The sequence below is a fragment of the Fringilla coelebs genome (assembly GCF_963513975.1).
Source record: "Fringilla coelebs genome assembly, chromosome: 6".
NCBI classification, from domain to species: domain Eukaryota; kingdom Metazoa; phylum Chordata; class Aves; order Passeriformes; family Fringillidae; genus Fringilla; species Fringilla coelebs.
Window position 1 is genome coordinate 16,800,955 of NC_140034.1, and position 12,217 is coordinate 16,813,171.

A 12,217-nucleotide genomic window follows, 5' to 3' on the forward strand; every position below is an offset into this window, starting at 1 on the left:
ACTCAGTTCTACTCAGGAAACTTGGTTAATCTCCAAAAGGGAAACTGAAAAAAAGAGAAGAAATTTAATTAAAGATAGCAATAAGGGATAGTTTAGTAGAGTTATGTTTCTAACAACTAGATGGGGACTATTTGAAGACATGCACAAATACATGTGCATAATGCACCCCACACACCACCCCTCCAATTCTGTATCCTAGGAAGAAATACAGAAATACATAACAAGAGCCAAAAAGACTCAACTGAGCCTGAAAGGAAATGAGCTTCACTAAACAGAAGTGTGTGGAAGGGTGGATGGTGTGCTAGACTAGGAAGAATTGGATCTAGAACAGAAACATGTCAGAAGTGCACAATGGTGATCAGTGTAAGCTGGAAACACAAACAGTACAAAGGCACAGAAGAATGATTTTGGTTTCTTAGATGGCAACAGTGCACACAGTGTTAGGTGCTTCAGTTGAACAGGCTCCTATCCCATGATGAATTTATTCTCTTTGATTAAGATAAATCCAAACAGAAGAAAAGAAAAATAATTAAGTCAAAGAAAAATGAGGAGTGGAAGGGAAAAGTCTTCAAATATTGTAAGCAGCTTTTCATTTTAACATGTCTTAAAACTTTTGCAGTACAAAATGAATCATATACTGAATCATATATGCAGAAAAGGGCATTTTAAAAAGAGATTACTTTATTGAATGTATCATAATTTGCTGATGCATGAAATAATGAAAATGCTAACATTCTCCTTAAATGGGAGATCTGCTCAATCTCTTTAGACATGCCAGAGTTTCAACCACATTTCTGTTAGACCTAGCAATTTTTCTCTCAGACAGCCTTTGCTGGTTGTCAAGTGCTATTAGTCAGGCATTGATTATGGATGTCCCAAGCTTATCAGCAGCACTGTGCAATAAGTCCTGTCCGTTGAATTATCAGTAAACAAGGAGAAAAAATTGTATAGATGGGTGTTTGGTTGCTTTCCAAATGACTTTTAGTTAATGAGATAGTTTTGTTTGGAGGGTAAGGTGTTCTGCTCCTTGGGTTCAGAGTGGCATTACAAAAGATGCAAGCAGAAAGATAATTTGGTCCCTGCTTCATTTTCTAATTTGCCAGTTTTTGAACAAGTTTTCCCTTGAGTGAAGCTGGGGAAGCATGACAGAAAGGACTGCCATGCACGTTGCTGGCATTCCATTCCCTTTCTGCGTGAGCATGTGGGTACAGAGAGCAGGTTGTTCTCAGTACACTCATTGGCTCCAGAGCCATGAGCACCTGGCTGAAGGTAGAGGCTGACAGCCAGTTCTTTGCTCAGCCTTGGTGTGTGCTGCCCAGGATGGGATGCTCTGCCCAGGATGGGATGCTCTGCCCAGGATGGGGTGCTTGCAGTATGCTGTGGCCCATGGGCAGCAGAGAAATCTGTGGGTGACTCCCATGGCTCCCTTTGGGTAGCCACTCTGAAATAGGGACTATGTGGAAGTCCTGGGGCTACAGGGACACACTGGTAATCCGAGAAAGGCAAAAGTCATTGAAATGCAATACAGATATGAACTCAACCTGAAGTCACTGACCTCAATGCAAGATATCTAGCATTGCCTGATGTAGCACTGTGCTGTTGTCAGAGCAGGCTGCAGCATCAAGAGGTAATAATACAGTTTAGGAAAATGAATCAGAAGGATGATTATACCCAAGGCTGTAAATGGTAAAATGAATCAGAGCTCATTTAACTCAGAAGGGTGAAGTTCCTATATCTCAATCCTAGGCTACAACAGTTATTCTAGTCATTGTTCCTTACTAATATTGTATGTTGATCATGGCTTTTGTCACGTCTAATAAGCAAGACCTGTGTAATCTTGGCTTTTCTTGCATTGTCCTGTTAATGATGATCAGTGTACAAGTTTGGAATTATAAGCAGTTCTGTTGTCTATGACTGATTATTACTTGCCTGCTGCTTCTTCAACAGAGACAGGATGGTTTTTTGGCTTTTGTGTCAAGAAGGGTTGTGGGGGAGAGGGACTGACTTGGTTGAGGTTTTATTTCAGGGGAAAGGAAGATCTGGAGTTTTTTCTCTAAGTAATAGAGTGATTGAAGATGTCTGGAGGAAGTGGTGTGATGTGTTTCCCTCCACCCACTGTTCTGTACTCAGCAAGTCATACACGAAGCTTCAACATGCCCCGTGGGTAGGATCTAGTCATAGTAACTCAGCAGTGAAATACTTGGAGGGTCATGTCGTCCACTTGGTTGATCTTTAACAGCAGGAAGTGGGGGGCAAATGAGGGTCATTTTTTTAAGCTTTGAGGCAGCTATAGCATGACTAATTTCAGCTGTGATTCACCTCCCTGATACTACTTGGACTGCTTGCCTGAAATTACACATTGCACGAACTTCTTATTACCATAAATAGGGATTTTCCAAAGATTTTTTTCCAGCACTTTCTTGTGCTCAACCACTTGTTCAGACCTCACATGAGGTAAAAAGACCCTAATCCTAGATAAAGAATAAGTAGTAGGCTGAGATAGAGTGAGTAGTCTGAGGGAACAGGCTGATGTATTTGCCAAGCTACTGTCCATGATACTTGAGAAGTCGTGGCAGTCAGAAGTCCCAGGTGACTGGCAAAACAGAACCATTGTACCCATCTTTTAAAAGGGTAGAATAGCAGACCCTGGGTACTACCCAGCTGTTAGCATCACCTCTGTGTCTGGGGAGGATCACAGAACAGACCCCCCTAGACACTCTGCTAGGGCACATCAGGGACAGGGAGGTGATTTGGGTCAGCCAGCAGAGCTTTACCAAGGCAAGTCCTGCCTCATCAGCCTATGGCCTTCTATGATGGAGTGACTGCATCAGTGGCTAAGGGAAGGGTCACAGATGTCATTTCTCTGGACTTCTGCAGAGCCTTTGACATGGTTCCCCACAACATCCTTCTCTCTAAATTGGAGAGAGATGGATTTGATGGGTGGACTGTTAGGTGCATAAGTAATTGGTAGAACACCTGCAAGCAGAGGCTCATGGTCAATGGCTCAGAGTCCTAAAGGACCTCAGTGACAAGTGGTATCCCTCAGGGATCCATACTGGGACCAGTTTTATTTAGCATTTTCATTAATGACATAGATGAAGGAATTGAGGGCAGCCTCAACAGATTTGTAGATTTGTAGATGACACCAAAGAGAGGAGTGTTGCACCTAAAGGATGGGACAGCATCCAGAGGGACCTGGACAAGCTCAAGAAGTGAGTACATGGGAATCTCATGAGGTTTAACAAGACCAAGTGCAAGGGGCTGCACCTGGGTTGGGGAAACCCCCAGTATCAACACAGGCTGGGGGATGAACAGATTGGAGAAACTCTGCTGGGAAGGACCTGGGGGTGTTGGTGGATGAGAGGCTGGACAGGAGCTCTTGGAGCCAAGAGAACCAAACGTGTCCTGGGCTGCATCCAAAGCAGCATGATCAGCAGGGTGAGGGAGGGGATTCTGCCCTTCCATTCTGCTCTGTTGAGACCCCACCTGCAGTGCTGCATCCAGCTCTGGGGTCCCAGCACAGGAAGGACATGGACCTATTGGAGCAAATCCAGAGGAGGGTCTCCAAGAATATCAGAGAGATGGGGCACCTCTCCTGTGAGGAAAGGCTGAGAGAATTGGGATTTTCCTAGCCTGGAGAAGAGGGGCCTCCAGGGTGGCCTAATTGCTGCCTTGCAGTACCTGGAGGGGGCCTAAAAGAAAGATGGTGGAAGACATTTTACAAGGGCATGAGGTGATAGGACAGAGGGAATAACTTCAAACTAAAAGAGAGTAGGTTTAGATGAGATAGTAGGAAGAAGAAATTCTTTACTGTGAGGGTGCTGAGGCACTGAACGAGGTTTCCCCAAGAAGCTGTGGATGCCTCATCCCTAAGTGTTCAAGGCCAAGCTGGATGGGACTTTGGGCAACCTGGTGTAGTGGAAGCTGTTCCTGCCCATGGTTGGAACTAGATGTTTCTTAAGGTCCCTTCCACCCCAAACCATTCTGTGATTCTGTGATATTGGACTAACTGTGCTAATTATCCCACCTACCTCCCTTGCCCTTCATCTCGAGTTGTCCTTTATAAGTGCAGGCATAAACAAAGAAATCCAAAGTCATAAAAATCTGAAATGGAGAGGTATAGAAACAGTACATGGAATTCTCAGAATATCAAAAGATGGAGCAAATGGAATGATTTACTCAAGACTGTAAAAAATTGCATGTCTGTATGAGGAAAAATTGGATATGGATGACTAATTAGTCTTTTGTTTATGTGGCTTCTGAAAAAAATGTTGCCAACTTCCTTCTTTGACAATAGGTTTATAAGACGAGTCATCTGATAATGACAAAAGTAATTTGTAATTTACAGAACATTTTTACAGTTCCCTCCACCTGAAACAGATATACAGAGTAATAATTATTGTACTCAAAAGTTCACATTAGAAAAATCCACTTGGAAGTTACAAACACTGAATGGATATTGCATAGATGTAAATTACTTTAGTTTAGAAGCTCAATTTGACTCCTCTTTTTCACAAAGTGAAAGTGTCTTGTTCACAAGTGTTGTGTCTGTTTTACCCTAATTTGTCATAATTTCTGAAACACAGCCAGCAATAATTCACAAATTGCTGTAACTAAATCCCCTAAATAAACAGTTTTTAAAAATACCTGTTAGCCTTCGCTGATCTATTCTCCTCTATTCCCCATCCTATTAAAAAATAATTATGTTAGATACTGTTAAAAATAATTTTGTTAGATACTGGTTAATAATTCTGGTTCTAAAGATTGGAATAAAAATCAACAGTAAATATTTCAGCTATCTTTATATAAATATAAATATACTTATATACAATAGAAACATATAAATTATATATTATATATATTATTAAATATATAGTGTATATTTGTTATACATATTATATAATATATAATACAGATACTATTAATATATTATTATATTATTATATTATTATATATTATATTATCTAAATTCTGTATTATAAAACCAAATATATATATTTGAGTTTGTGCTTCATATGTACTTGTCTTTCTTTTCCTTTATTTAGTATGTGTTAATAGAAATATCTTCCATTGCCTTTAATGTCTCCTTCTACTTGATACCCTTCTAGAATCAGAATAGTCTGGCTTGGAAGGGGCCTTTAAAGGCCCTCTAGTCCAACTCTCCTGCAATGAGCAGGGGCATCTTCAAATAGACCAGGTTGATCAGAGCCCCATCAGACCTGACCCTGAATATTTCCAGGGTTGGGGCATCCATCACCTCTCTGGGCAACCTGGGCTAGTGTTTTATCACCCTCATCATAAAAATATTCATCCTCGTATGTAGTCTGATTCTACCCTCTTGTAGTTTAGAACCGTTGCCCCTTATCCTGTTGCTACAAGTCCTGATCAAAAAGTCTGTCCCCATGGTTCTTGTAAGTCCCCTTTAGGTACTGAAAGGCTGCAACAAGGTTTTCCCAGAGCCTTCTCTTCTCCAAGCTGAACTACTCCAACTTTCTCGTCCGTTCTCACAGGAGAAGTGCTCCACCCCTCTTGTCTTGTTTCTGTGCTCCAACAGATGCATCTTTTGCATCATCATTCTTCTGATTAAACCCAAATATCATTGTGCTTTTTCTTCATTCTTGGTGATACACCCAAATTTCTACTTTCCTCTACTTCTTTTTCCCCTCAAACTTACTCTAAGGGTATTATGCCTTTCCTTCCTATTTTATGTTGTTTGACCAGTCCCTAGTCTCTTCTGCTGCTCATTGCTTCCCTGCCTTCTTATCTGACCTTGTGCTTCCAGGCTTTGTGAAACAGGATCAAACAATCTGACAAACCTGCATGTGTTGAAGGAAGCTTAGCGTGTGAATTTTAGGGCTGGTGTTTGTGTAGACAATAACCCAAACCAAATCCTAAACTGAAACCACCCTGGGTTTCTGATTCCAAGATTTGCAGGGCAGTTGAAGTCCTGCAATGACAGCCAAACATCTCAGGCCTGTCTGCACTGTATGACAGGTGCAAGGACAGATTAAGTAGCAAGAGACCATGCAGGCACACAAGCATGCTACACTCCCTGCTAATGGAACTGGGTTCTTTGTGGATGAGACAAGCTGGGTGCACAACGGTTGCAGATTCCAGCTAGGAAATTCTTTGGTTCAGTCCCTCTTGTCTCTGCCAAAAATAAGTAGGCCTAGTTGCAGACAGATTTCTTACGATGAAAATTGTAGCAGTGTTCACTGAAACTGAAAAGACCCACCTGGGCTCCATGCTACTACTTGGTCCAAGGTGAAGAGGCTGTTGCTGCCATTGGCTCTGGCTGCTTCCTGTGCCATTGCCAGCAGGCAGCACTTGCCATGTGAGCTGCCCCATGGTTCATGGTGCAGGGCAAGTCATGTGTTTGTTAACAGCAAAGGCACGCAGGAGTTGGGAAAGAAAAGAACTGTTGTTGAACTCTCCAGTGAGTAATAAAGTTGGCTTGTTTAAACCATGCAAAAGTGAGGCTTTCTGAAGCTCTGGGATCCTTGGCTTTGTTTTTAATCCAGGAACAAGAGAATCATTTGGAGCTGAGTAGATGGAGAGAGTCTTCTAATTTATTGCCAAGACTTAGGCTTAGATGGGTATCATATAAAAGATGTGGGCATATAGGAGAGAGAAATACTGCATGGAAATGTCTGTAGACTCATGATACTGAAGGTGTTGCATAAATTATGATAAAAAAAAAGTCACACAGCTGCACAATATCCATACTAAAGCTGTCTAAAAGAAATGCCTGTGTGTTCCTGTTCATAACTGCTTTCAGCTTTATGATTGTCTGCACCCCAGATGTTTTTCATAGAGCAACATTTAAAATTTTTCTCTTCCCTCTGTACAGAAGTGGCCAATAAGTAATGGGGAAGCTATTTATCTTTTCTCTTCTATACCCTACATCACCTTTCCTTCATGTTCCACTTTTTCAGACAGCTTGCAAAGTATTGTGTCACATGTTCTAAATAACAGAGTGGGCTCTTCCTCATGCCTTTGTTTAAACCTGCCGGTGCATTCCTTTGATACCAGGTTTGTTGCAAAAATCCTACAGTTTCACTCCCTGGCTGGTGCAGAGCTATATTTAGGAGCCTGGTGCTGAGGAAAAGTTGAACTGCCTCTGTATTTCCATTTGGCTGCTGAGTCTGTCCTTAGCCAGGCATGAGTGGTCAAAGGGGGCAAAGGCAGCCCAGAGCCCACACACTGAGGAGGCTGAAACAAGGGAAGGATTTCCTGGCTCACTGTTGCTACTGACCAGAACAGCAGTATAAGACAGCTATTGCACAAGAATCTGGATCTTTCTTTTTCATCCCCATCTTTAAAACTGGGGAGGGATTGATAGCACAAGGAAAAGAGATTTGTTACTGCCAACCTTCTCTTCCTCCCCCTTCGAACACCCCAATCCAGCATTTCCTCCAGGAGCAGGAAATGTTGCTGTAATCATAAGTGTATATTATATTACCATAATATTGTATCAATAAGACTTTTGTTGCCTCCTTCACATTCTGCATTCTGGCAAGACTTTTAAACTAAGCAGAAATGATTTTACTTATTACAGAGAATTATATTCTCTGTATGAAAACATAATTTGATAAAAACATTTAGAGTTCTTAGAGGAAAAGAAACATTTTCAAAAAAACACTGCAGCTGTAGAGTACATCTGCTTTTCCTCATACTGTGATACTGTGATCCATAATGACTCACTGGGTAACACTGAATGAAACTCAGTGCTAGACATATAAAGACAATTCTGAATTTTCAAAACTGTCAACAGCTTTTGAATTACTATTTGCCCCTACTGACAGGAGCTGGACACTGGCTGGGCACTGTGCTGGTAGATATGATGACAGGTCTCAGACTGTAGGTATTTTAGAGAATAACTAAGGTGTGCCAATCATCATCCTGTTAGGCAAACCCTTACATGTAAAAGTCACCAAATCATTATACAGAAATGTTATAAAATACAAACTCAGGTGGGTTGGGGTAAGGAGGTTATCAAACCTGCCTCAGCAAAGATTCTGTGCACTGCCCTTGTCTGCAGATGGAAGAGAAATGTGGTGGGTGTGAAGCCTTGGAGAAACTGCATAATGTTACAGGGGAGCTAATGGCTCCTAGGTATCAGTGTTTGGGGAAATTTGTACATAACTTTAGTGATTGATTTCTGCTGTACATGTCAGCACTGCTAACATTGTCATGTTTATTCCAGGGGAAGGTTATGGCAATCTCCTGGAACAAACTTCAAACTGAAGCACAGGTACCTGTGCCTGGGTCCCCTCACAGCATTTCTCCCGCTGAGCTTGATAAATGAGCTCTAACTATGGTGACAGTATTGGGGAGTGTGAGTCTCTTAAACCCCAAAGGAGCTGTTGTGTCTGAGAGGTGGAGGAGGGCAGAGTGCCAGACTTGAGCAGTCTTTCACACAAATTGCATTGGACGGTGGAGTTAAAAGTTTTGAGGGAGATGAACTTACCTTGACCTGTTGTTTCATGACTGAAAGTTTCTGAGCTCCCGAGCATATTTCCACCAAAACCAGGGATGATGTTCCCTCTGTTGGAAAGCAAAAGTAAAGGGATGAAAACTACATCCCAATTCTTATTTGTATGTGTTTACTGTGAATACTGTGGAACTATGCTGGTTGAAGCTAAAAAATTTAATTCTTTGCAGGTTTGATCACTTATTTCAGCCAGGGAATTCTTTTCTGGCTTAAAGCAAATTACTTTTTCTCAGTTTCTACAGGAGTAAAGCCTATCTATCACTATTTTAAAAAAACCCACATATATTAAAAAATTAATTTGACAGTAGCATCCTCAAATGCTAAAGCTGACAGTAATTTTACTGTAGTGTGGTCATGTTTTTGTAAGCATTGCCTTGGAAGAAATTTTATGTTCCCAGATGGGACAGAAGATGATGACAAAAATGCAAATTAGCATAGCAAACAGGAAAAAGCAGCAAGGCCTTATCTTTGGATAGTGCTTCTTTTGAATCCATTGTATCTGAAGCTGTGAAAGGAGCGCACAAGAGTACACATTGTTAACCTTACAAAGGTATACCCAACATCCCTGAATCTTCTGAGGAGAGATTGAAAGAAATACAGTCTTTGCTGTTCTGCACCACCAGGTAAAACATGCATTCCCTTCAGACTAGGCACAGTTTGCCCTGCTGTTCTCCAGTGCTGAGCATCTGTGCCCATGAGGTGATAAAATGCTGGATGGGGATTTCACTGTTCACTTGAGGGTTTCATCACTGTGAGCTGGGTCCAGGCTTGACCTAGTGGAACTGAGTGCTAATCCACTGTCAGCAGTGGGTTTTGTGTATTAAATTGTTATAGTACAGTTCAGTATAGTATAGCATAGCATAGCAATGGCTTCTATGAGTATGTGTTTGGATTATACCAGATTCTTCAGGTGGAAACAATTACATCCATTTTCAGTGAAGATGAAAGGAAAGATACAAATGAATCAGACATAAATGTGTCGGTTTTGGAGTTGATGGCAAATAAGGAATATTTAATAGCATATCCTGTAGAATTGAGACTATGGAGATGCACTGTACTAGAGTTTCACCATGTCCTTCCAACAAGGAAGAGACCTTGCTTTCAGGATTGTTTTTACAAGTAACTGTAAGAGAAGGTGCTAAAAATTCCTTTTTTTTTTCATCCTGCTTAATCAAACTGCATATTACATGGTATCTTGTATGTAAAGGGAAATTTAAGAAATGGAAATTAATATTCAAGAGTTTTGTGCACCCTACATCCTCTGAGAAAGTCTGTGTGGACTGCTGGTTTACCAGAGACACCTTTTCCATCACAGTCAAATCTGATTTCTGCTTTTCTGCCCCTATCTGTAAACCAGAGATGATATTTCTTCACATTTTAGATACCTCCAAAGCTAAAACAACAAATATTTGTAACTTGCTTTGTGATTCTGAATCTCGTAATTTTCTGGCACTTTTCTGTTATGTACTAGGAGTTATGTGAATCTTGATTTCCCAGACAGGCTTTATCTTTATCAAGCACTTAGGGTTAAGAAAAGGCAGCTTTCTGAAAAGTGTACTATATATTTAACAATCGTATGCCTTCTAAAGATTTCCTTGTGTTTTATCTTCAGGTTATTAACATCCTGCAGCAAGTCATCACTTCAGCCTAAAGGTTTGTGGAAGAAAAAAACTCTACATGAAAACTGAATGTAATTAAGTCTTACATTCAGGACCCTGATGAGTGATACACAGGGAGAAGTAGAAGATGGTGAATTTCACAGAGAATGCGACTGAGAAGTGCAGTATTAATCATGATATCCACGAGACACTGTCCCCTGTGGTGTACATATTTGTGTTTATATTAGGCTTGCCAGCTAACTGCTTGTCACTGTACTATGGGTATTTACAGATCAAGGCTAAAAACGAATTAGGTATCTACCTTTGCAATTTGACTATAGCAGACCTGCTGTACATATTTTCTTTGCCTTTTTGGCTTCAGTATGCTTTACAGCATGACAACTGGACCTACGATGAGCTGCTGTGCAAAGTTTGTGGCATCATCCTGTATGAGAACATCTACATCAGCGTGGGCTTCCTGTGCTGCATCTCCATCGACCGCTACCTGGCCGTGGTGCACCCCTTCCGCTTCCAGCGCTTTCGGACCATGAAGGCTGCTGCCATCGTGAGCATCATCATCTGGGCCAAAGAAATCATCACATGCTGCTTTGTCTTCACACACGGGGAGATCAGTATGGATGCTGAGAGCCACTTGGTGTGCTTTGAGCATTACCCCATCAAGAAATGGGAGCACAATGTCAATTACTACCGCTTCTCTGCTGGCTTCCTTTTCCCCTTCTTTCTGCTGGCCTTCTCCTACTGTGGGATTTTACGAGTTGTCCACAAGAGTCCTGGCACCCAAAAGAAGAAGAAAATCCAAATTAAAAGACTGGTATCAAGTACTGTTTTCATATTTTTAGTCTGCTTTGGACCATATCACATCCTACTTGTAGTTCGTAGCTTGTTGGAGAACAACTGCTCATTTGCTGAGAAAATATTTAATGTTTACCACATTTCTCTCCTGTTAACTACTTTTAACTGTGTTGCTGACCCAGTATTGTACTGTTTTTCCAGTGAAAGCACTTACCAGAACTTTGTCAAGATGAGAGACTCTTGTCTATCATGTTTAGGCCATCTGAGTACTGAGACAAAGGAATCCTATCCACTAAACACTACTGAAACTCCCAACAGAAAACAGCATGAACAACAACCAGGATTATTACAAATACCACTTGATGGTGCTGGAATGAAGGACTGCTTCACAACTAATGCAGACAGCCTATAGCAATTATCAAAAGGACCTTAATCCTACACCTGCAGCTCTGGCCGTGTTTGTGGATCTGTCTGAATTATTCATGTATTACAACAGTGTGGCCTCCAAAAGGCTTATGAGCAATGCTGTACAGTGAAGATGTTTCTAGAGGTGCTTGGACCCTGGCAATTGTGAGGAAAGTATGTGCTAAGTCAGTTATGCTACCACTGTTATGCTACCACTTAAAACCTGTTTGTCTTGATGACTGCACCAACTGGAATAAGCCAGTACTCACGGTGTGTAGTTCTGGTGAATTCATCTTTACCTGCTTTCTGTTTGCATCTAGAGAAAGTAATTCTCTACAAGCTGTCATCATCTGTTGAAAAGGTTAGAGGCAAAAAAAATTAATGTCCCCATATATACTTTTTAAAAGTAAAAGCCCAACAAAACCCTTCTGCAACATCTCTGTAACTCTCTGAAAAACTTATCCTATTGCCAGTTTCAAAGCTTGCAGAGACCATGTCAGAACCAGATTCCTAAAACAATCAGTCTGATAGTGCGAGACGTGGGAGAACATGCACGAGGAACTCAGCAGCTGCTGAGACCTCCAGGCTCTTATTGCACTGTTGAGCCTCAGACTGTTAAACCTCATGGTAAGTCTCCTAGAGACTTCTGGAAGTAGGAGACTCTGGGCTCCAGTGGGTGTCAATAACTTGGTTTGTTGACTCGGAAGAGAACAAGAAGTTGGTGGTATGTGAGGCACTTTGACCCCATGTGCTTCTCTGAGTCACTGTGTTCAAGAGTATTTATTTACATCTAAATTCTGCTACACCTTGCTAAGGTTTTGTTTGTGTCCTTTGCAGTTTGTGTATCTTGTGCAGCACAGACCATGCAGGCAATTAAATAACAATGCATTTGTCAGGGAAACTGTTG

General features: G+C 41.3%; 1 protein-coding gene across 1 annotated transcript; it reads left to right on the forward strand.

The window, feature by feature from the left end:
* Nucleotides 1–10,240: 10,240 nt before the first annotated feature.
* On the forward strand, nt 10,241–11,317 carry GPR68 (G protein-coupled receptor 68; the record flags this gene model as incomplete). Its single annotated transcript, XM_084207317.1, has 1 exon — nt 10,241–11,317. The coding sequence occupies one exon, from the start codon at nt 10,241–10,243 to the stop codon at nt 11,315–11,317; it is 1,077 nt and encodes a 358-aa protein (XP_084063443.1).
* Nucleotides 11,318–12,217: the final 900 nt, after the last annotated feature.